Raw genomic sequence first — 27,326 nt, 5'->3', positions numbered from 1 at the left:
CAGAATTCCTCCAAAAACGAGGGTTAAATGAATAGACATTTCCCATCTAACTTCCACAAGAAATTTGAATTGTGCTGTTGCGGGGAATCCACAGAAAACTAGGGTAAAATGAATGGACATTTCTCGACTCCCACGGGAAATTCAAATTGCGCTGTTGCACAGAGTTCACAAAAAATGAGGGCGAAATGAAGGGACAATTCTCATCTGACTCCCGTGGTAAACTAATATTGCGCAGTTGTGTGGTTTCCATCAAAAGTGAGGGCGAAATTAATGGTCATTAAATTAATATTGTGCAGTTGTGTGGTTTCCACCAAAAACGAGGGTGAAATGAATGGACATTAAATTAATATTGTGCAGTTGTGTGGTTTCCACCAAAAACGAGAGCAAAATGAATGGACGTTTTCCACCCGACTCCAGCAGGAAATTAATATTGCGCTGTTGCGTGGTTTCCACCAAAAACGAGAATGAAATGAATGGACATTGAATTAATATTGTGCAGTTGTGTGGTTTCCACCAAAAACGAGAGCAAAATGAATGGACGTTTTCCATCCGACTCCCGCGGGAAATTAATACTGCGCCATTGTGTGGTTTCCACCAAAAACGAGAGCAAAATGAAGCCATTAAATTAATATTGCGCAGTTGTGTGGTTTCCACCAAAAACGAGAGCGAAATGAATGGACATTTTCCATCCAACTCCCGCAGGAAATTAATATTGCGCTGTTGCGTGGTTTCCACCAAAAACGAGAATGAAATGAATGGACATTGAATTAATATTGTGCAGTTGTGTGGTTTCCACCAAAAAGAGAGCAAAATGAATGGACGTTTTCCATCCGACTCCCGCGGGAAATTAATATTGCGCCATTGTGTGGTTTCCACCAAAAACGAGAGCAAAATGAAGCCATTAAATTAATATTGCGCAGTTGTGTGGTTTCCACCAAAAACGAGAGCGAAATGAATGGACGTTAAATTAATATTGCGCAGTTGCGTGGTTTCCACCAAAAACGAGAGCGAAATGAATGTACGTTTCCCATCCGGCTTCTGCGGGAAATTAGAGTTGTGCCGTTGTGCCCTTTCTACCGAAAAGGAGGGTGAAATAAATGGACGAAAATTAAAATTCCGTCATTGCGAGAATTCCACCAAAAACGAGTGAGGATGAACGACCGGTTCCGACGGTTTCGAAGGGACTTACCTCCCGTCGATGGGCGTCTTTCGGCAAAAGCAGCAAATCATTCTCTTCGGCGGTCAATACGAATCTGCTGACGATTTTCACCGTCTTGAACTTGGCCTCAAGGAAAGCAAAAAAAAGAGGGAGAATACGTATTTTTTCAACGGAAACAACTGGCCTGATTCTCTATTTTCGAATCCCGTATTCTCACCTTCCGGAAAAACTCGTTGTGGATGGCTCTCAGCACGTGGACGGAAACCTCCGAATTCCGCTCGAGGTTGGAGAGGTCGCACTTGACCCGCTGGCAACCGGCATTGGTGCAATTCTAAGGAAGGAAAAGTGGCGATGAGGTGGACTAGATAGCCTTTAGGGACCCCGCGTTCCTATTACAATTTAGTGGAAATCTGCAGAAACTCACCAGTTTCTCGATGTGCAGAAGATCTTCGGAATGAACGGGAACCACGTCGCCGGGCACTCTTTGCGCCGATTCGGATGTGTTTTGGATACTACAGGTCACCTTTGAGGTCACAAAACGGAAATATAATCATATTTGGAAGGGCCATAGAAGAAGACCCGATCAAACCCTTCCCAAAAGATGGCCATCTAGCCTCTGCTCGACAGTCACCAAGGAAGGACACGCTATCATCATCATAACGAAATATTATATAATATATTATTATATTACTATTATTAACTATTATAGAATCCTAGAGTTGGAAGTGAGCCCTGGAGCCCTCCAACGCCTTTTTGCCAGGAAGACACAAATCGATCCCTCCCAACAGATGGCCATCCAGCCTCTAGAAGAGATGTCTGTCATCATAATCCAAATTATTATTATTATTATTATTATTATGGAATCCTAGAGATAGAAAAGACTCCAAGGACCATATCTAGTCCAACCATAATTCTTCAATAAGGTAATCCCTCCCGGCAGATGGCCATCCAGCCTCCAGAGGAGATGTCTGTCATCATCATAATCCAAATTATTATTATTATTATTATTATTATTATTATTATTATTATTATGGAATCCTAGAGATAGAAAAGACCCCAAGGACCATATCTAGTCCAGCCATCATTCTGCAATAAGGTAATCCCTCCCGGCAGATGGCCATCCAGCCTCCAGAGGAGATGTCTTGTCATCATCATAATCCAAAATATTATTATTATTATTATTATTATTATTATTATTATGGAATCCTAGAGATAGAAAAGACCCCAAGGACCATATCTAGTCCAGCCATCATTCTGCAATAAGGTAATCCCTCCCGGCAGATGGCCATCCAGCCTTTCCTTAACAACCTCTGGGGTTATTATTACTATAATTAAAGATTACTGTTATTGCTATTATAGAATCTATTATAGAATCCTAGAGAGTCCCTTTTGCCAGGAAGACACCATTGGAGCCCTCCCGACAGATGGCCACCCAGCCTCTGCTTGACAACCACTGGAGAAGGAGACGCTATCGTCATCATAGCTAAACATTATTCTTATTGATATAATAGAATCCTGGATAATCATAATCATAAATAAATAATGATTATTATAACTGCTATAGAATACTAGAGTTGGGAGACAATCGGATCCCTCCTGACAGATGGCCACTCAGCCTCTGCTTAACCATCACCGGGGAAGGAGACGCTATCATCATCATAGCTAAAAATTATTATATAATATATATTATATATAATTATACTACGATGATTATTATAGAATCCTAGTTGAGAGTTGACTCCCTTTTGCCAGGAAGGAAGACACAATCCGATCCCTCCCAACAGATGGGCAGCTGGACTCTTGATGTGAAGGAAACGGACCCCTTCCTAAGGTTTAGGTGGAATCTAAATTGAACCTATGGCTCTGTCGAAGTCTTCTTCTGAAACATGGCTGTCCTGTGTGTCCGAAAACTCACATTGTCGGCCCAAACACGTGTGACGGAGAGGAACACGCTATCCCCGAACGCCGTCGCCGGGAGCTCCATGGAGAGAGAGAGGTTGCCCACGGCGTAGCAGCCCAGATTTTGTACCTGCGAGGAAGGAAAGACACCAACACTCGGGTGAGAGAGGGAGAGTCTACACCCGTTCCAATCCCTCCGCCTGTTTCCCGGACCGATACCTTGACGGTGGTCCTGAACTCGGGACGCATGCCGTTGGGAAAAGTCCCGACCGGGTGGACTTCGTAGCGGTTGAGCGTAGTGTCGCTGGCGGAGGAGAAATACGGCCAAACATAAGAAAGAGAGAGAAATTATTTCTATCCCACCCTATTTATCCATCCATGTAGCATCTCTATCTATCTACGGTATGTATCTATCTATCCATCCATCCATTTAGCATCTCTATCTCTCTGTCTACTATCTAACTATGCATCCATCCGTCTTGCATTTCTATCTATGGTGTGTATCTATCCATCCATCCATCTAGCATCTCGCTCACTCTATCTGTGGTATTTGTTTATCTGTCTTAATGTATCAACCTCTGTCTGTCTGTCTGTCCATCTAGCATCTCTATCTATCCATCCATCCATCCATCCAACCAACCCCCCATCCATCCTTCCATCCACCCATCTATCTAGCATCTGTCCATCTATCTGTCTGTCTGTCTGTCTGTCTATCTATCTATCTATCTATCCATCCACCCATCCATCTATCTATCAAGCATCTCTCTCTAGCACCTCTATCTGTCTGTCTGTCTGTCTATCTATCTATCTATCTATCTATCCATCCATCCATCCATCCATCCATCCATCTATCTATCTATCTATCAAGCATCTCTCTCTAGCACCTCTATCTATCTGTCTGTCTGTCTGTCTGTCTATCTATCTATCTATCCATCCATCCATCCATTCATCCATCCATCCATCCAGCTAGCTAGCTAGCTAGCATCTCTGTCCATCTATCCATCCACCCATCCATCCATCTATCTATCTAGCATCTCTATCTATCTATCTATCTATCTATCTATCTAGCCAGCCAGCCAGCCAGCCAGCCAGCTAGCTAGCATCTCTGTCCATCTATCCATCCACCCATCCTTTCATCCACCCATACCTCCCTCCCTCCATCCATCTATCTAGCTATCTATCTGTCCATCCATCTGTCCACCCATCCATCCATCCTTCCTTCCACCCACCCACCCATCCCTCCCTCCCTCCATCTATCTAGCATCTCTATCTATCTATCTGTCCGCCTGTCCGTCTGTCTCTCCATCCGTCCATCCATCTATTCGTCTGTCTGTCTCTCCGTCCATCCATCCATCCATCCATCTGTCTGTCTGTCTCTCCTTCCGTCCATCCATCTATTCGTCTGTCTCTCTCCGTCCATCCGTCCATCTGTCTGTCTGTCTCTCCTTCCGTCCATCCATCCATCCATCCATCCATCCATCTTTCTATCCGTCCGTCCGTCCATCCATCCATCTAGCATCTTTATCTATCTACAGTATGTCTCTATCTTAACTATCTATCTAGTATCTCTAGTATCTCTATAGTATGTATGTAGCTATTGATCCATCCATCTTAACTATCCATCTAGCATCTCTCTATCTGCTTGCAGAGGAGAAATAAGGCCAAACATAAGAAAAATAATTATTATTATTATTAATTAATTACCTAGTTAGGAAAAGGTCCGGCTCGTAGCGAACGGAAGCCACAACTTGCGCCGTGTTGTCTGCAAGGGTCTCGTTCAACTCCAGGCTGTCGCTGAGGCAAAATAAGACAGAAATAATAATAATATAAGTTTATATCATAATATAAAATAATATTGTAATATAGCAAAGCCTTGTTTATCTGACCTTTGCTTAACCAACATGCCTGTCCGCAGCCTATGAGACTGTGAACCACCGCCTCCTCCTGAGGAAAATGTACAATATCTCAAAGGACGACCACCTCACCCGCCTCATAGGAAACCTGCTACAAAACAGGAGCTTCTTTGTTGAGTCCCAGGGCCAGAGAAGCAGATGGCGGACACAGAAGAACGGCCTGCCTCAGGGGAGCATGCTTGCCCCATCCATGTTCAACATCTACACAAATGCCCAGCCACTGCCAGAAGGGACAGAGAGCTTCATCTATGCTGATGATCGTGCCATCACCACTCAAGGAAATCAGCTACCGAACAGGAGCTTTTTTGTTGAGTTCCAGGGCCAGAGAAGCAGATGGCGGACACAGAAGAACGGCCTGCCTCAGGGGAGCGTGCTTGTCCCATCCGTGTTCAACATCTACACAAATGACCAGCCACTGCCAGAAGGGACAGAGAGATTCATCTATGCTGATGATCGTGCCATCACTGCTCAAGCAGGGAGCTTTGAGATGGTTGAACAGAAGCTCTCCGAAGCTCTAGGTGCTCTTACTGCCTATGACAGGGAAAACCAGCTGATCCCCAACCCATCTAAAACACAGACATATGCCTTTCATCTCAAGAACAGACAAGCATCCCGAGCTCTGAGGATTATGACCTGGGAAGGAAGGAATCCCACGGGAGCATTGCAGCGCACCCAAATACCCGGGAGTCACTCTGGACCATGCTCTGACCTACAAGAAGCACTGCCTGAACATCAAGCACAAAGTGGGTGCTAGAAACAATATCATACGAAAGCTGACTGGCACAACCTGGGGATCACAACCAGACACAGTGAAGACATCTGCCCTTGCGCTGTGCTACTCCGCTGCTGAGTATGCATGCCTCAGTGTGGAATACATGTCACTACACTAAAACAGTTGATGTGGCTCTTCATGAGACATGCCGCATTATCATGGGGTGTCTGCGCCCCACACCACTGGAGAAATTACACTGCTTAGCCGGTATTGCACCACCCGACATTCGCCGGGAAGTACCAGCCAATAGTGAAAGGACCAAGGCAGAGACATGTCCAGCTCATCCCTTGTTTGGGTATCAGCCAGCACGCCAACAACTTAAATCAAGACATAGTTTTGGTTTTTTTTTAAGAGAAACTGTAATAAGTGTATTGAGGTATGGAAGCTTAATGGTTTCAGTGTTTCTTAACTCCTAGAGGTACATTCCTTTAGTGGTTACATTTATAATCTTTCATAAAACAACTCTTAGTTTTCTAAGATCTACAGAGACACTCGCTGGAACACCTCAGCAAGCGAGAGTCCAAAAGTGGCAGGCTCAAACCCAGAACCTCAATCCATGGCTGATACCAGATGAGAGACTCCCCCCTGGGCACACAGAAGACTGGGCGACTTGGAAGGCGCTGAACAGACTGCGCTCGGGCATCACGAGATGCAGAGCCAATCTCAAGAAATGGGCCACAAAGTGGAATCCTCGGCATGCGAGTGTGGAGAAGAACAAACCACTGACCACCTGCTGCAATGCACCCTGAGCCCTGCCACATGATGCACCATGGAGGAGCTCCTTGCGGCAACACCAGAGGCACTCCAAGGGGCCAGAGACTGGTCAAAGGACATTTAACCAACTACCAAGTTTGCAAATTTTGTGTTTTGTCTGTTTGTTTGTTTGTTTTGTTCTGTTAGAAATGTAATACAATTGACTGGTTGCCCCAACACGATCAATAATCGACATGCCGTCTGCTGGGCCCTTCCGGCCCCGGGGCATTGCCTTGCCTGAACTCTTTGACTCCCTGTTATTAGTAATTCTAGGTGTCTCGTGCCATGTTGGACAGTAGGAGACTCTGGATTATCTGATATTTTGTTTATCCGACATTATGCAGGACTCTACTGGCATCCCAGGGTTCCTTTCTCTCTCCGTTGGTGTGGAATTTGCATCTCTCTCCCCCCCCCCCTCCCACCGCCTACTGCCTCTCCCTTAACCCTTTCTTCCGGCACACAGCAAACACAGAGGAATTGATCAGCAACTCAACAGACTAAAGGGGTTTGGGAGACTGACTCAACAGGATGGAAGTTGTAGTTCCCCCTGCATCAAGGCGCATCACTCTGACCCCCATCGATAATGGACCTGGACCACATTTGGCACACAGAACCCCCATGACCAGGTTTAAAGGAATTCACCTTGATTTATAGGAGTTGTAGTTCACCTACATCCAGAGAGAACTGTGAACCCAACCAACGATGGATCTGGACCAAACTTGTCATGGATGATGGGATCTGCTGTACCTTCACTTACTTCCAGAGACCATTGTGACCCCCACGAATGATTGATCAGGACCACACTTGGCACACAGAGCCCCCATGACCCACTTTACATCCTGGTGAAGTTTGGAGGAGGATGTATCATGGACGATGGGATTTGCAGTACCTTCACTCATTTCCAGAGATCACTGCGACCCCCATGCATGACAGATCAGGATCATACTTGGCAAACAGACCCCCCCCCCCATGACCAACTATATGTCCTGGTGAAGTTTGGGGAGGACGTATCATGGACGATGGGATTTGCAATACCTTCACTCACTTCCAGAGACCATTGTGACCCCCACGAATGACGGATCAGGATCAAATTTGTCACACAGATCCACCCCCACCCCCCCGACCGACTATATGTCCTGGTGAAGATTGGGGGAGGATGGACCATGGAAGATGGGATTTGTAGTACCTTCACTCACTTCCAGACACCACTGCAACCCCTACGCATGATGGATCAGGATCAAATTTGTCACACAGCCCCCCCCCCCCCCATGACTGACTATATGTCCTGGTGAAGTTTGGGGGAGGACGGATCATGGATGATGGGATCTGCAGTACTTCCACTCACTTCCATCCATCTACCCTTCCTTCCACCCACCCACCCATCCATCTATCTATATGTCCTGGTGAAGTTTGGGGGAGGACGTATCATGAATGATGGGATTTGCAGTACCTTCATTCACTTCCAGAGGCCACTGCGACCCCCACGCATGACAGTTCAGGATCATACTTGGCAAACAGACCCCCCGTGACCTACTATACTATTTTTAACTGAGTTTAAATATATAAGTATATTTAATATATGTCCTACTGAAGTTTCGGTGGGGGATGGATCATGGATGATGGGATTTGTAGTACCTTCACTCACTTCCAGAGACCACTGCGACCCCCACGCATGACGGATCAGGATCATACTTGGCACACAGAATCCCCATGACCAACTATATGTCCTGGTGAAGTTTGGAGGAGGACAGATCATGGATGATGGGATCTGCAGTACCTCCACTCACTTCCACCCATCTATCCTTTCCTTCCTTCCTTCCTTCCTTCCTTCCTTCCTTCCACCCACCTATCTATCTATCTATCTGTCCCGGTGAAGTTTGGGGGAGGACGGATCATGGATGATGGGATTTGCAGTACCTTCACTCACTTCCAGAGACCACTGCGACCCCCACGCATGACGGATCAGGATCATACTTGGCACACAGAATCCCCATGACCAACTATATGTCCTGGTGAAGTTTGGGGGAGGACAGATCATGGATGATGGGATCTGCAGTACCTCCACTCACTTCCATCCATCTATCCTTTCCTTCCTTCCTTCCTTCCTTCCTTCCTTCCTTCCTTCCTTCCTTCCACCCACCTATCTATCTATCTATCTATCTATCTATCTGTCCCGGTGAAGTTTGGGGGAGGACGGATCATGGATGATGGGATTTGCAGTACCTTCATTCACTTCCAGAGGCCACTGCGACCCCTACGCATGACAGATCAGGATCACACTTGGCACACAGAATCCCCATGACCAACTATATGTCCTGGTGAAGTTTGGGGGAGGATGGACCATGGATGATGGGATTTGAAGTACCTTCATTCACTTCCAAAGGCCACTGTGACCCCCACACATGACGGATCAGGATCATACTTGGCAAACAGACCCCGCATGACCTACTATATGTCCCAGTGAAGTTTGGGGGAGGACTGATCATGGATGATGGGATTTGCAGTACCTTCATTCACTTCCAGAGGCCACTGCGACCCCCACGCATGACGGATCAGGATCATATTTGGCAAACAGACCCCCCCCCCCATGACCAACTATATGTCCTGGTGAAGTTTGGGGGAGGATGGACCATGGATGATGGGGTTTGCAGTACCTTCATTCACTTCCAGAGACCACTGCGACCCCGATGAATGACAGATCAGTATCATATTTGGCAAACAGACCCCCCCCCCCATGACCGACTATATGTCCCGGTGAAGTTTGGGGGGGACGGACGGACCACGGAAGATGGGATTTGCAGTACCTTCACCCAATTTGGCAAATAACTCGGGCACTTCCGAGTACCCAAGCTAGTATTAATTATGAGAATAATCTGTACACATAATAACAGTGAAAATATGTATGTGTATGTAATATAAAAATAAGTAATTAAAAATTATAAGAAATAATAATAATAATAATAATAATAATAATAATAATAATAATAATAAAAATAGTAATATCTGCTGATTATGGGTACCTGTTTGCCGTGAGCTTCACCAAGGCTCGGTTCAGAAGGGAGGAGCAGCTGAATTCAAATTCGAGGGCAAATGCCACCTTAAGAGAGAGAGGTAAAATGGACCACCTTAAATATTAAGACTCCTATAGGACCCTTGCCATATGGACTTGGTCAAGCCAAGGGTTACTCCTCCATAGCCTAATAGATATAATATAATTTTGATTTAATTGCATATATGTAATATAATGAATTAACTAATGTAATTAATTAAAATTATATTGAATTAGATTAAAATTTATATTTATTATAAATAATATGTAATTAATTAATATAAATTAAAATCATATTTAAAATGCAAAATCATCTACAAGTGCAAAGAAGCCAGAATGGATGTCCAAATAACTTCTAACTGTGCTAAGACACAAAAGAGACATGCACAAGAAGTGGAAAAAGGGAGAAATCACCAAAGAAGAATTCAAACAAATAGCCAACACCTGTAGGGAAAAGGTCCGCAAGGCTAAAGCACAAAACGAGCTCAGACTTGCCAGAGACATTAAAAACAATAAAAAGGGATTCTACGGGGCATTTAATTATATGTATGTGTGTGTGTGTGTGTGTGTGTGTATATATATATATATACACTTTAATATTTATTAAATATATTTATATAATAAACTCAAATTAAAATAATATATATATATATTATTTTAATTTGAGTTTATTATATAAATATATTTAATAAACATTAAAGTGTATATATATATACATATAATTTTAAATTAAATTTAAATATAAATATATATATTAAATGTTAAAGTATATTTATATATTATTTTAAATTGAGTTGAAATCTATAACTATATTTAATAAATATTAAAGTACATATATACATACATATAATTTTAAATTGAATTTAAATATAAATATATTTATTAAATGTTAAAATATATTTATTATTTTAAATTGAGTTTAAATATATAAATATGTTTAATAAATGTTAAAGTGTGTGTATATATGTATATATATAATTTTAAATTGAGTTTAATTATATAAATATATGTAATAAATGTTAAACTATATTTATATATTTATATATTACTTTAAACTGAGTTTTACTTTGGCCAACGAATAAATATATTCTTATTAATTCTTATTTATATATATATATATATATATATATATATATATATTAATAAATTAATCAAACAAAATAACAAAAAACCTATATATGCTTTACTTTGGCCGACGAACGGAACACGGGGAACCCCACGCTGCAGGACCGGGTCTGCGACGACGGAACCGTGCATTCGACCTTCACCGGGTTCTCTCCCTGCAAAATAATAATAATAATATACGAATATAATAAGAATATAAAACATAAGAATATCGTAATGAAATGTAATATAAATTATATTATATATTACATTAGCATATTGTTATTATAGTTATTATGTTATTTATATAAAACACAATAAGAATAAATATAAGAACTATAATAATAATAATAATAATAATGAAATATAAAGAAAAGAAAAAAAAAGAGGGTTCCGATTTAGACTCTAGTCCCAGCAAAACACACTCCATGTTTGGAAACGGCATTGGGAGGGCATATTGGGATCTAGAACCCAGGATCCTGCACCAAGAACCACCTTCACAAGAACTATAATCTCCCGCACATAGGGTCCCGATTCTAGAACATGGGACCACGGGACACGAAACACAATCTAGAACCCAGTGTTTGGAAATTGGGCGTTGGGGATGCCTTGAATGTGGGACCTAGAACCACATGTCTAGAAGGATATCTTGAACACGGAACAAGGGATATAGAGTCCCATGTTTGGGGAAGGGAATATTGGGGAGGATCTCATAAACACATGGAAGCCCCAGATAATCTAGAACCCTGTGGTGGAAAATGGAGCATTAAGAGGACCTCTTGATCATGGAACACAAGATCTAGAACACAAGATCTAGACTCCACTTTGGGGATCTCTTGAGCGTGGGAGCAGGGACATAGAACCATGTGCTTTACGGAACACAGCTCATTTGCATGGAACATGGGATCTAGAGCCCTCATTTGGGAAATGGGATCTAGAACCAAGTTTTTGAATTGGGGGCATAGGGAGGATCTCTTGAATATGGGGGGTGAGATCTAGAACACAGGTCATTTGCATGGGACTTGGATCTAGATCCCCATTTGGGATTCGAGATAAAAAAAGTGTTTGGAATTGGGGGCATAGGGAGGATCTCTTGAACATGGGAGATGCGATCTAGAACACAGGTCATTTGCATGGAACATGGGATCTAGATCCCCATTTGGGGTATGGGATCTAGAACGAAATGTTTGGAATTGTGGGGGTAGGGAGGATTTCTCAAACATGGGGCATAGGATCTAAAACGTGATCTGGATCCTGCGCACAGGACACGGAACTCCTTTCAGGGAGGGGGCATTGGAGGGACTGCTTGAGCACTGAACACAGGATCTAGAGCATACCTTGAGGACTAAGCTGGAGAAGTGGAGGTTCCTGGAGAACCAGAGCGCGAGGCTGGCGTTGTAGGCGTTCTCCTTCTTGTTCTCTAGAAGGACCTCCACCACGGCCTTGCGCCGGCCCTTGCGCACCACGTGCGGGCTCTGCCTGCAACCAGAACCGAGACAATGCCTAGAACCCACATTGAAGACCATCTTCGAGGCATGTTCAAGTTCCTTCAGTGGAAATTCGAGGATCGAAGTTGCCATAGAATGAATTACAGGGGACAACGGAGATTCGAGTCTTTGAACACCCGGTCTATTTACTATTATTATTATTATTATTATTATTATTATTATGTGTTATTCTTCTCACCCAGATAAACAATATGATAAACAACATCTCCCACCATCTTGGATAGGCTGAGGGTATTATTATTATTATTATTATTATTATTATTATTATTAACGACCCTTTGATACCTGGCCTCCTATTAAGCATTACATTATTATACAGTATATATTTTTATTTTATAGTATTTCTTATTTTCACAAACTCCGATGACATCTAGACATTTGATGATCCAATGTGGAATTATTATTATTATTATTATTATTATTATTATTTCCTACCCCATGATACCTGCCTCCTATTAACCCTAATTATGTTATTATTATTATTATTATTATTATTTCTTACCCTTTGACACCTGGCCTCCTATTAACCCTAATTTTATTATTATTATTATTATTATTATTATTATTTCCTACCCCATGATACCTGCCTCCTATTAACCCTAATTATGTTATTATTATTATTATTATTATTTCTTACCCTTTGACACCTGGCCTCCTATTAACCCTAATTTTATTATTATTATTATTATTATTATTATTATTATTATTATTATTATTTCCTACCCCATGATACCTGCCTCCTATTAACCCTAATTATGTTATTATTATTATTATTTCTTACCCTTTGACACCTGGCCTCCTATTAACCCTAATTTTATTATTATTATTATTATTATTATTATTATTAACTGCCCTTTGACACCTGGCCTCCTATTAAGCATTACATTATTATTATTATTATTATTATTATTATTATTATTATTATTATTTCCTACCCCTTGATACCTGCCTTCTATTAACCCTAATTTTATTATTATCATTATTGTTATTGTTATTATTATTATTATTATTATTATTATTATTATTTCCTACCCCTTGATACCTACCTCCTATTAATCCTAATTATATTATTGTTGTTGTTATTATTATTATTATTATTATTTCTTACCCTTTGACACCTGGCTTCCTATTAAGCATTACATTATTATTATTATTATTATTATTATTATTATTATTATTATTTCTTACCCTTTGACACCTGGCATCCTATTAACCCTAATATTATTATAATTATATTATTATTATTATTATTATTATTATTATTATTATTATTATTATTTCCTACCCCTTGATACCTACCTCCTATTAACCCTAATTATTATTATTATTATTATTAACTACCCTTTGACACCTGGCCTCCTATTAAGCATTACATTATTATTATTATTATTATTATTATTATTATTATTTCCTACCCCTTGATACCTGCCTTCTATTAACCCTAATTTTATTATTATTGTTGTTGTTGTTGTTGTTATTATTATTATTATTATTATTATTATTTCCTACCCCTTGATACCTGCCTCCAATTAACCCTAATTATATTATTATTATTATTATTATTATTATTATTATTTCCTACCCCTTGATACCTGCTTCCAATTAACCCTAATTATATTATTATTATTATTATTATTATTATTATTATTATTTCTTACCCTTTGACACCTGGCTCCTATTAAGCCTAATTATTATATTATTATATTATTACTGTTATTATTATTATTATTATTATTATTATTATTATTTAAGTAAGTAAATAAATAAATTTAAATAGATAAATAAATAAACTCTAATATATACATATAGTAATAAGAAGAAAAATAATATAAGAATATAAGAATAAAAAGGTTAATAAGAGGTAGAAATAATAATCATATATTATAATATAATAAGTTAATAGAAAACTATTATTATTGTTGTTGTTGTTGTTTCCAACCTTGACACCTTGTTGTTGTTATTATTATTATTATTATTATTATTGTATTCTAATATTATTTTTATATTACATTATGCTATAATAATAATAATAATAATAATAATAATAATAATATAATAATATCCTGCCGTTTGACACCTGGCCTCTTACTGATTATTATTATTGATGATGATGATATTATTATTATTATTATTATTAATTCTGACCTGGATCCAGCGATGTCCATCCGCGCTCGCAGCGCCAAGTCGGTGACGCACTCGTCGTCTTCACCGCAGTCCTTGAAGAAGGGGATCTAAGGGGGAAATAAATGGTCAAGGCACCATTCGATCCCTCCCGACAGATGGCCAGGAACACCGACTCTCACCAATTTCTTAACGACAGTTGGCGACTTCTCATCCAAAACAGGTCCGGGTTCCGTGTCGCTCAAAGCAAACGTCAGCAGCACTGACACCGGGCGCAAGTAGTCCGAAGTGTCCTGCGTTCGGAAAAGAATTGTACATTATTATTATTATTATTATTATTATTATGGTATTTCTTATTATTAATATTATTATTTAATTGATATTATTATTGTTATTATTATTATCGAAGGTAATAATATTATTTAATTGATATTATTATTATTGAAGGTTGTTGTTGTTATTATTATTATGTAATTGATATTATTATTATTATTATTGAAGGTATTTATTATTAATATTATTATTATTTTATTATTACTGAAGGTATTTATTATTATTATTAATAATAATATTATTTAATTGATATCATTATTATTATTGAAGGTATTATTATTTAATTGATTTTATTATTATTGAAAGTATTTGTTGTTGTTATTATTATTTGATATTATTATTATTGAAAGTGTTGTTATTATTATTATTTGATATCATTATTATTATTATTGAAGGTATTATTTAATTGATATTATTATTATTGAAGGTATTTGTTGTTATTATTATTATTTGATATTATTATTATTATTATTGAAGGTATTATTATTATTGAATTGATATTATTATTATTATTATTATTATTATTATTGAAGGTATTTGTTATTATTATTTAAGTGATATTATTATTATTGAAAGTTATTATTATTAATATTTATTATTATTATTATTGAAGGTATTATTAATAATATTATTTAATTGATACTATTATTATTATTATTGAAGGTATTATTATTATTATTGAAGGTATTTATTATTATTATTATTATTGAAGGTATTTATTATTATTATTATTTAATTGATATTATTATTGTTATTATTATTATTGAAGGTATTTATTATTATTATTATTATTATTTAATTGATATTATTATTATTATTATTCTGGGCTTTTTCCTACTCACAATGACATGGAAGCGTGTGGTGGCGCAGGCCGTCCGGCCAGTGGTGGCCCGAATGCGCTTCTGGATGCGCTTCTGGGCGTTGCTGTCGAAAATGGCCCGCGTCCCAAATTTCCGGTCGTCCAGCGAGACATTGTACTTGATGCCTGAGAGTTAAAGGTCAATACACTCTATTAATATTATATTATATTACATATTAATAATGTAATATATTATTCTATTTATATATATATATATATATATATATATATATATATATAATAGTAATACTATATGTAATATATATATATAAAATGTGATATATTATAATTATTATATAAATACTATATTATATATATTATATAATATTAACAATAATATATTATTGTTAATATTATATAATATATATAATATAGTATTTATATATATTTATATATTATGATTATTAGATTATATTATTAAACAATGATTATATTACATAAATACTATAGTATATATGATATACTATTAACAAGAATGCAATATATGATTACATTACATATTATTATATGAATATTATATATATATAATAACAATAATAATATAATATATAATATATTAATAATAATGTAATATTATATTATAGTAATATATTATTATCTGTTATGTTATATACACATATATTATATGATTATGTAATATAATAATATTGTATGATTACAATTAGATATTATAATATAATCATAATTATAATATAATTATAATATAATATAATCATATTATAACAATGTGATATATTATTATAATTTTATCTATAATATAATATAATGTAATATAATATTAATTATGTAATATAATAACATTGTCTGACTACAGATAATTTTATCTATAATATAATATAATGTAATATAATATTAATTATGTAATATAATAACATTGACTACAACTGTTGTATTAGATATGATAATATAATCATATAACAATGTAATATTATAATTTATAATCTAATATAATATTATGTGATTATAATTTGATGTTATATAGATATCATACTAATAATGCTGTAATATCACAAAGTAATATATTATTATAATAATATATAACAATGATGTAATATATGATTTTATTATATATAATTATCAGATTATATTATAATTATTATATAAATATATATATATAACAAAAATAATATAATATATTATATTATATATTAATAATAATGTAATATTATATTATAGTAATAATAATTTTAATATTATATAGATATATGAATAATGCTGTAATATCATATAATAATATATTATATTATAATTATATTATATAACGACATTATATCAAATAATAATAATATAACAATATATGATTATAATTTGATGTTATATAGATATCATACTAATAATGCTGTAATATCATAAAGTAATATATTATAATAATATTATATAACAGTGATGTAATATATGATTGTACTATATATAATTATCAGATTATATTATAATTATTATATAAATATATATAACAATAATAATATAATATGTTATATTATATATTAATAATAATGTAATATTATATTATAGTAATAATAATTTTAATATTATATATATATATATATATATGAATAATGCTGTAATATCATATAATAATATATCATATTATAATAATATTATATTACAATATTATATTAAATAATAATAATAATAATATAATTGTAATAAATATGATATTAAGTGTGGTCCTACTCACTGAAGGGACTGGAGCGTGAGGAGGAGGAAGATGATGAGTAGGATGATGAGGCCCGGAAGCAGAGGTTGGCCGAGACGCAGACGGACTCCTTCCCGTTACGATGGCAATTCTTCTGGACGACGTTGATGGCCGGCGGGTTGGCCGAGATTGAAGCCTCCACCTGCACGACCTTCCGCGACCTGTCCAAGGAAGATAGAGTAGATGCCCTCCGGGGTCTCCTCGAGCCCCACCAAGGGTCCGAGGGTCGGACCGGATGCCCTCCGGGGGTCCCCTCGAGCCCCACCGAGGGTCCGAGGGTCGGACCGGATGCCCTCCGGGGGTCCCCTCGAGCCCCACCGAGGGTCCGAGGGTCGGACCGGATGCCCTCCGGGGGTCCCCTCGAGCCCCACCGAGGGTCCGAGGGTCGGACCGGATGCCCTCCGGGGGTCCCCTCGAGCCCCACCGAGGGTCCGAGGGTCGGACCGGATGCCCTCCGGGGGTCCCCTCGAGCCCCACCGAGGGTCCGAGGGTCGGACCGGATGCCCTCCGGGGGTCCCCTCGAGCCCCACCGAGGGTCCGAGGGTCGGACCGGATGCCCTCCGGGGGTCCCCTCGAGCCCCACCGAGGGTCCGAGGGTCGGACCGGATGCCCTCCGGGGGTCCCCTCGAGCCCCACCGAGGGTCCGAGGGTCGGACCGGATGCCCTCCGGGGGTCCCCTCGAGCCCCACCGAGGGTCCGAGGGCCGGACCGGATGCCCTCCGGGGGTCCCCTCGAGTCCCACCGAGGGTCCGAGGGTCGGACCGGATGCCCTCCGGGGGGCCCCTCGAGCCCCACCGAGGGTCCGAGGGTCGGACCGGATGCCCTCCGGGGGTCCCCTCGAGCCCCACCGAGGGTCCGAGGGTCGGACCGGATGCCCTCCGGGGGTCCCCTCGAGCCCCACCGAGGGTCCGAGGGCCGGACCGGATGCCCTCCGGGGGTCCCCTCGAGTCCCACCGAGGGTCCGAGGGTCGGACCGGATGCCCTCCGGGGGTCCCCTCGAGCCCCACCGAGGGTCCGAGGGTCGGACCGGATGCCCTCCGGGGGTCCCCTCGAGCCCCACCGAGGGTCCGAGGGTCGGACCGGATGCCCTTTGGGGGTCCCTTCTAACCATAGTCTCCTTCTCTGGGGGTTTCTCAACAAAATCTGTATGGCCATCTGTCGGGAGGGATCCAATTGTGACCTTCCTGGCAAAATAAGGTTGGACTGGATGGCCTTTGGGGAACCCTTCCAATTCTAGGATTCTATTATTATTATAATCTATTAATCTATTATTTCTATTATTATATTTCAATATATAATATAATATATGTACATATAAACATACTGTAATCTAATATTTATATAATTATCTACTATCAATATTTTATTATTATATTTCAATATATATTATATTATAAGTGATATATAATTACTTATATATTATTATTATTATTATTATGTTTCAATATATACTATAATATATGTATAGATATACATACTGTAATCTAATATTTATATAACAATCTACTATCTATATTATATTATATTATATTATATTATATTAGGATATATAATTACTAATATATTATTATTACTATGTTTCTTTAAGGAGATGCTGGGTGGCCATCTGTCAGGAGGGATTAGATGGTGCTGTCGGGATGGGATTAGGTTGGGAGGGTGGACTAGATGTCCTTTAGAGGTCCCTCCCAACTCTATTCTTATTTCGTACTAAAGTCAGTTGCGAAGTTCGGACTGCATCCCGGAGCGGACAGCATGTGCTCACCTGAGGAGGACGGCTGCCCCTTGTGCCCCGACGGCCAGGTCCACCAATCCGTCCCCGTCCAGGTCGATCTGACCATCCAGGCTGCGGCCAAAGTAGGCCAAGCCCAGGCGGAAGGAGGCCGCCTCAATACGCTGCGGAAAGAAAGAAAGAAAGAGAAAGAGGAAAGTTAAACGACAAGAGACTGACAACCCTATTATTATTATTATTATTGTATTATTATTATTATTATTATATTATTATTATTATTACTATTATTATTATTACTATTATTATCATCATTATATTACTGTTATTATTATTATTATTATCATATCTAACAATCTCAATGACTGTCATGGGTTTACTGAGAACCACATTATTATTATTATTACTATTATTATTATCATTACTGTTATTATTATCATATCTAACAATCTCAATGACTGTCATGGGTTTACTGAGAACCACATTATTATTATTATTACTATTATTATTATCATTACTGTTATTATTATCATATCTAACAATCTCAATGACTGTCATGGGTTTACTGAGAACCACATTATTATTATTATTACTATTATTATTATCATTACTGTTATTATTATCATATCTAACAATCTCAATGACTGTCATGGGTTTACTGAGAACCACATTATTATTATTATTACTATTATTATTATCATTACTGTTATTATTATCATATCTAACAATCTCAATGACTTTCATGGGTTTATTGAGAACCTACATTATTATTATTATTAATAATAATAATAATAATAATAATAATAATAATATGGCATGTACATTATCATCATCATCATCATCATCATCACCACCATCATCATTATATCTATCAATCCCAATTAATGTCATGGGTCTACTGAAAGTCTAAATAATAATAATAATAATAATAATAACAACAACTATAATAATATGGTATCTAAATTATTATCATTATCATCATCACCATCATCATTATATCTATCAAACCCAATTAATGTCATGGTCTACTGAGAGTCCACATAATAATAATAATAATAATAATAATAATAATAACAACAACTATGGCATATATTATTGTTGTTGTTGTATCCACCAATCCCAATGAGCGTCATGGCTTAACAGAGAGGCTCCATTATTACTGTTGTTGTTATTATTATTATTATATCATCTATAGAATCTAATATATTATTAAATTTATGTCATTTATTATTATTACATCTATAATATTGTTGTTGTTTTGTTGTCATGTATTATTTTGTAATCTATAGAATCTGATATATTATTATGTCATTATTATTACATCTATTATATTATTGCTGTTGTATTGTTATTATGTCATCTATAGCATCTAATATATTATTGTCATATTATTATTATTATTATTATTATTATTATTATTATTATTATATCTCTTGTATTATTGTTGTTATTGTTGTGTCATTGTTGTTGTTGTTGTGACATTATTCTAATGACTCACCTGTGTGTACTGTGGCCGGAGGGTGTTGCGCTGCCCGTGGTAGAGGTAGACCGCTCCCTGGTGTCCATCCTCGAGTGGCGCGCCCACAGCCACATCGTTGAACCCATCCTGGTTGAGGTCCGGCAAGGCCAGCAGCGCAAAGCCAAAGCGAGCGTCCTGAGGCTTCGGGTCGGACTCCAGCGTCCCGTTCGCGGACAGCATTGACTGGTTGGGAGAAGGACTCGTTAGTCGCACAAGGCTCTCGCCCGCACGCATTTCCCCCCTCGGAAACCGAGGAGAGTGCACTCACTTGCCCCACTCGGTAGACGTAGACGCGGCCGGTCTCTTTGTTCTGGGCCCCCAGGTACATGGGGGCGGCCACCAGCAGGACATCCGTCACCCCGTCCCCATCCACGTCCACCGGGCAGACCTCGCTCCCAAAGTAGCCCCCGATCTGCAAAGAAAGACCCGGGGAGAAATTGGGTGTCCTCTGGGGGGCCTTTCCAACTCTTATGGTTCAAAGGTCTAGAATTAGGTGAGCTCTCGGAGTCCCATCTATGATACAAAATATTGACTGGATGACCTCTAGGGGTCCCTCTGGAGTCGACTGTTCAAAGGCATGGACTAGATGACCTCTAGGGTGCCATCTATGATTATAGACTAGATGATCTCTAGAGGTCCCACCTATGATTAAAATATAGACTGACTATCATTGAGGGGTCCCTCCTGACTATGGCTCAAAGGTATGTAGACTAGATGACCCCTAGGGGTCCCATCTATGATCATAGACTAGATGACCTCTAGGGTCCCATCTATGGTTAAATTATAGACTAGATGACCTCTAGGGGTCCCTCTGGAGTCTACAGTTCTAAGGCATGGACTAGATTACCTCTAGGAGTCCCATTTCTGATTATAGACTAGATGACCTCTAGTGGTCCCATCTATGATTAATAGGCTAGATGACCTCTAGGGGTCCTATTTATGATTATCGACTAGATGACCTCTAGGGGTCCCTCTGGAGTCTACAGTTCTAAGGCATGGACTAGATGACCTCTAGGGGTCCCATCAATGATTATAGACTAGATGACCTCTAGTGGTCCCATCTATGATTAATAGGCTAGATGACCTCTAGGGGTCCTATTTATGATTATCGACTAGATGACCTCTAGGGGTCCCTCTGGAGTCTACAGTTCTAAGGCATGGACTAGATGACCTCTAGGGGTCCCATCAATGATTATAGACTAGATGACCTCTAGTGGTCCCATCTATGATTAATAGGCTAGATGACCTCTAGGGGTCCTATTTATGATTATCGACTAGATGACCTCTCGGGGTCCCTCTGGAGTCTACCATTCAAAGGCATGGACTAGATGACCTCTAGGGGTCCCTTTGGAGTCTACAGTTTTAAGGCATGGACTAGATGACATCTAGGGATCCCATCAATGATTATAGACTAGAAGACCTCTAGGGGTCCCATCTATGATTAATAGGCTAGATGACCTCTAGGGGTCCCATTAATAGAATAGATGACCTCTAGGGGTCCCTCTGGAGTCTACTATTCAAAGGTATGGACTACATGACCTCTAGCGGTCCCATCTATGAGACTAGATGACCTCTAGGAGTCATCTATGATTAAAGTATAGACTAGATGTCCTTGAGGGGTCCCTTCTGACTATGGCTCAAAGGTATGTAGACTAGATGATCTCTAGGGGCCCATCTATGATTAAATTATAGACTAGATGACCTATCGGGTTCCCTCTGGAGTCTACATTTCAAAGGCATGGACTAGATGACCTCTAGGGGTCCTATTTATGATTATAGACTAGATGACCTCTAGGGGTCCCTCCGGAGTCTACCGTTCAAAGGCATGGACTAGATGACCTCTAGGGATCCCATCTATGAGACTAGATGACCTCTAGGAGTCCATTTATGATTAAAATATATTCTAGATGACCTCTAAGGGTCCCCTTTGATTTTATATATAGTTCAAAGCTATCAGACTAGATGACCTCTAGGGGCCCCATCCATGTTTATAAATGGAGACTAGATGACCTCTTGTGGTCCCTTTGGATATCACTTATGTTTGAAAGGTATAGGATAGATGGCCTCTAGGGGTCCCATCCACGATTCAAAGGTATAGACTCGGAATCAATGCCCGTCCATGGGGAATGCCTGTGGGCCACTCTACCTGTTCGCCGGTCAGGGCTTGGGTGATGCGCAGAGTGTCCGCGCCGCGGCTGCCCATCTCGAAGAGGATGACCTTGCCCTTGTGCTTGAAGCGGGGAGCGCCGGCCACCAAGAGAGCCCTCCCGCCACGCAGCTTGATGGACGATACCGTGTACCCTAGGGAAAAATAATTAGAGAATTAATTAGTTGTGATAATAATAAGTTATAATAATAATAATAATAATAATAATAACAACAACAACAACAACAACAACAACAACAACAACAACAACAACAATAAGAAGAAGAAGAAGAAGAAGAAGAAGTTGTGATGATGGTGATGATGATGTTGATACAACAGCCAGCAAAGAGTGTCTGCTGTGGAATCATCTTGCCATGTTTCTAATAATAATAATAATAATAATAATAATAATAATAATAATAATAATAATTCTACATTGGATCATCAAATGTCTAGATGTCATTGGAGTTTGTGAAAATAAGAAATACTATAAAATAAAAATATATACTGTAAATAATAATAGTTACTATAAAATAATAATAATAATAATAATTCCACGTTGGATCATCAAATGTCTAGATGTCATCGGGGTTTGTGAAAATAAGAAATACTATAAAATAAAAATATATACTGTAAATAATAATAGTTACTATAAAATAATAATAATAATAATAATTCCACGTTGGATCATCAAATGTCTAGATGTCATCGGGGTTTGTGAAAATATTAGAATAATAATAATAATAATAATAATGATAATAATAATTCCACGTTGGATCATCAAATGTCTAGATGTCATCGGGCTTTGTGAAAATATTAGAACAAGCCAGTCAAGGGGGTCCCAATGGTGATGTTGTCTGCTGTGGACTATAAATACTATAAATAAAAATAATAAGAAATACTATAAAATAAAAATAAATACTGTAAATAATATTAATAGTTACTATAAAATAATAATAATAATAATAATAATAATAATAATAAGTTGTGATGATGATGATGATGATGATGATGATACAACAGCCAGCAAAGAGTGTCTGCTGTGGAATCATCTTGCCATGTTTCTAATAATAATAATAATAATAATAATAATAATTCCACATTGGATCATCAAATGTCTAGATGTCATCGGGGTTTGTGAAAATACGAAATACTATAAAATAAAAATATATACTGTAAATAATATTAATAGTTACTATAAAATAATAATAATAATAATAATAATAATTCCACATTGGATCATCAAATGTCTAGATGTCATCGGAGTTTGTGAAAATAAGAAATACTATAAAATAAAAATAAATATTGTAAATAATAATAGTTACTATAAAATAATAATAATAATAATAATAATAATAATAATAATAATAATTCCACGTTGGATCATCAAATGTCTAGATGTCATTGGAGTTTGTGAAAATAAGAAATACTATAAAATAAAAATATATACTGTAAATAATAATAGTTACTATAAAATAATAATAATAATAATAATAATAATAATTCCACATTGGATCATCAAATGTCTAGATGTCATCGGAGTTTGTGAAAATAAGAAATACTATAAAATAAAAATATATACTGTAAATAATAATAATAGTTACTATAAAATAATAATAATAATAATAATAATAATAATAATAACTTGTGATGATGATGATGATGATGATGATATTGATACAACAGCCAGCAAAGAGTGTCTGCTGTGGAATCATCTTGCCATGTTTCTAATAATAATAATAATAATAATAATAATAATAATAATTCCACATTGGATCATCAAATGTCTAGATGTCATCGGTGTTTGTGAAAATAAGAAATACTATAAAATAAAAATATATACTGTAAATAATAATAGTTACTATAAAATAATAATAATAATAATAATAATAAGTTGTGATGATGATGATGATGATGTTGATACAACAGCCAGCAAAGAGTGTCTGCTGTGGAATCATCTTGTCATGTTTCTAATAATAATAATAATAATAATAATAATAATAATTCCACATTGGATCATCAAATGTCTAGATGTCATCGGAGTTTGTGAAAATAAGAAATACTATAAAATAAAAATATATACTGTAAATAATAATAGTTACTATAAAATAATAATAATAATAATAATTCCACGTTGGATCATCAAATGTCTAGATGTCATCGGGGTTTGTGAAAATATTAGAATAATAATAATAATAATAATAATAATAATAATAATAATAATGATAATAATAATTCCACGTTGGATCATCAAATGTCTAGATGTCATCGGGCTTTGTGAAAATATTAGAACAAGCCAGTCAAGGGGGTCCCAATGGTGATGTTGTCTGCTGTGGACTATAAATACTATAAATAAAAATAATAAGAAATACTATAAAATAAAAATAAATACTGTAAATAATATTAATAGTTACTATAAAATAATAATAATAATAATAATAATAATAATAAGTTGTGATGATGATGATGATGATGATGATACAACAGCCAGCAAAGAGTGTCTGCTGTGGAATCATCTTGCCATGTTTCTAATAATAATAATAATAATAATAATAATAATAATAATAATTCCACATTGGATCATCAAATGTCTAGATGTCATCGGGGTTTGTGAAAATACGAAATACTATAAAATAAAAATATATACTGTAAATAATATTAATAGTTACTATAAAATAATAATAATAATAATAATAATAATTCCACATTGGATCATCAAATGTCTAGATGTCATCGGGGTTTGTGAAAATAAGAAATACTATAAAATAAAAATATATACTGTAAATAATAATAGTTACTATAAAATAATAATAATAATAATAATAATTCCACATTGGATCATCAAATGTCTAGATGTCATCGGGGTTTGTGAAAATAAGAAATACTATAAAATAAAAATAAATACTGTAAATAATAATAGTTACTATAAAATAATAATAATAATAATAATAATAATAATAATTCCACATTGGATCATCAAATGTCTAGATGTCATCGGGGTTTGTGAAAATAAGAAATACTATAAAATAAAAATATATACTGTAAATAATAATAGTTACTATAAAATAATAATAATAATAATAATAATAATAATTCCACATTGGATCATCAAATGTCTAGATGTCATCGGGGTTTGTGAAAATAAGAAATACTATAAAATAAAAATATATACTGTAAATAATAATAGTTACTATAAAATAATAATAATAATAATAATAATAATTCCACATTGGATCATCAAATGTCTAGATGTCATCGGGGTTTGTGAAAATAAGAAATACTATAAAATAAAAATATATACTGTAAATAATAATAGTTACTATAAAATAATAATAATAATAATAATAATAATAATAATAATTCCACATTGGATCATCAAATGTCTAGATGTCATCGGGGTTTGTGAAAATAAGAAATACTATAAAATAAAAATATATACTGTAAATAATAATAGTTACTATAAAATAATAATAATAATAATAATAATAATTCCACATTGGATCATCAAATGTCTAGATGTCATCGGGGTTTGTGAAAATAAGAAATACTATAAAATAAAAATATATACTGTAAATAATAATAGTTACTATAAAATAATAATAATAATAATAATAATAAGTTGTCATGATGATGATGATGATGATGTTGATACAACAGCCAGGAAAGAGTATCTGCTGTGGAATCATCGTGTCATGTTTCTAATAATAATAATAATAATAATAATAGCTTATTAAAATAATTAGAATATTAATTCCCTCACCCAGGTAGGCAGCGTGGTTTTTCATCCTGAGCGGGAACTCGCTTTCAAAGGCCTTTCGGGGCGGAACGAGCCTCTCGTTCGGACTCTCGCGCAAGACGGCTCCGTCCCAGTCGTAGGCGCCCACCATCCCAAATAGGATCCCGTCCTGCACAACATACACACACACATATGTATCATTCATATCTATCTATCTATATAATAACAGTGTAATGATATAAATAATAATAATAATAATAATAAAAATAAAATATTATTTTCGCTCCCCTCGCCTTACCTCTAAGAGGTGCGTGGAGAAGCCCACCTGCGACATTTCCAGCTCAAAGGAACTGTATTCCCGCGTCCCTGCATGTCAATGAAAATAATTAAGAAAGGGGTCCCTTAAGGTCATCTAGTCCAACCCATCTTCTCATAGGGAGTTGGGAAGGGCACCCCCCCCAGAGGTCATCTAGTCCACCCCATTCTCCCACCTTTCCTTTCTCTAGTGAGAAGGGGTCCACCATAGATCATCAACAGTGAGAAGGGGACCCTAAAGGTCATCTAGTCCATCCCATTCTCCCATCTAAGAGGAAGGGGACCCCCAAAGGATCTTCTAGTCCACCCCATTCTCGTCTATCTGGTCAATAGTTTGAAGGGGACCCCCCAGAGGTCATCTAGTCCACCCCATTCTCGTCTATCTGGTCAATAGTGGGAAGGGGACCCCCAGAGGTCATCTAGTCCACCCCATTCTCCCACCTTTCCTTTCTCTAGTGAGAAGGGGTCCACCAAAGATCATCAACAGTGAGAAGGGGACCCTAAACGTCATCTAGTCCACCCCATTCTCCCATCTAAGAGGAAGGGGACCCCCAAAGGTCATCTAGTCCACCCCATTCTCCTCTATCTGGTCAATAGTGGGAAAGGGACCCCCAGAGGTCATCTAGTCCACCCCATTCTCCCATCTAAGAGGAAGGGGACCCCCAAAGGTCATCTAGTCCACCCCATTCTCCCACCTTTCCTTTCTCTAGTGAGAAGG

The 27,326-nt window shown here is 37.0% G+C and overlaps 1 protein-coding gene across 2 annotated transcripts in view; it reads right to left on the bottom strand.

Annotated features, from left to right (window-relative positions):
* The window catches only part of ITGA10 (integrin subunit alpha 10), a 64,602-nt gene that overhangs the window by 2,092 nt on the left and 35,184 nt on the right, over positions 1–27,326 (bottom strand). For both annotated transcript variants that reach the window (XM_067472564.1, XM_067472565.1), the window contains exons 10-28: positions 26,592–26,659; positions 26,318–26,462; positions 22,558–22,712; positions 20,680–20,823; positions 20,391–20,594; positions 18,929–19,059; positions 17,149–17,327; positions 15,454–15,596; positions 14,461–14,571; positions 14,303–14,388; positions 11,987–12,128; positions 10,733–10,825; positions 9,517–9,593; positions 4,763–4,852; positions 3,278–3,362; positions 3,075–3,188; positions 1,584–1,682; positions 1,377–1,490; positions 1,190–1,285 (exon numbers count right to left, since the gene is read on the bottom strand). In XM_067472564.1, the coding sequence (XP_067328665.1) occupies positions 1,190–1,285; positions 1,377–1,490; positions 1,584–1,682; positions 3,075–3,188; positions 3,278–3,362; positions 4,763–4,852; positions 9,517–9,593; positions 10,733–10,825; positions 11,987–12,128; positions 14,303–14,388; positions 14,461–14,571; positions 15,454–15,596; positions 17,149–17,327; positions 18,929–19,059; positions 20,391–20,594; positions 20,680–20,823; positions 22,558–22,712; positions 26,318–26,462; positions 26,592–26,659 (2,276 nt within the window). The remainder of the gene's footprint in view (positions 1–1,189; positions 1,286–1,376; positions 1,491–1,583; positions 1,683–3,074; positions 3,189–3,277; positions 3,363–4,762; positions 4,853–9,516; positions 9,594–10,732; positions 10,826–11,986; positions 12,129–14,302; positions 14,389–14,460; positions 14,572–15,453; positions 15,597–17,148; positions 17,328–18,928; positions 19,060–20,390; positions 20,595–20,679; positions 20,824–22,557; positions 22,713–26,317; positions 26,463–26,591; positions 26,660–27,326) is intronic.

The sequence above is a fragment of the Anolis sagrei genome, chromosome 12 (genome assembly GCF_037176765.1).
Source record: "Anolis sagrei isolate rAnoSag1 chromosome 12, rAnoSag1.mat, whole genome shotgun sequence".
Lineage (NCBI taxonomy): Eukaryota > Metazoa > Chordata > Lepidosauria > Squamata > Dactyloidae > Anolis > Anolis sagrei.
This window is presented reverse-complemented; position numbering and strand designations above follow the sequence as displayed.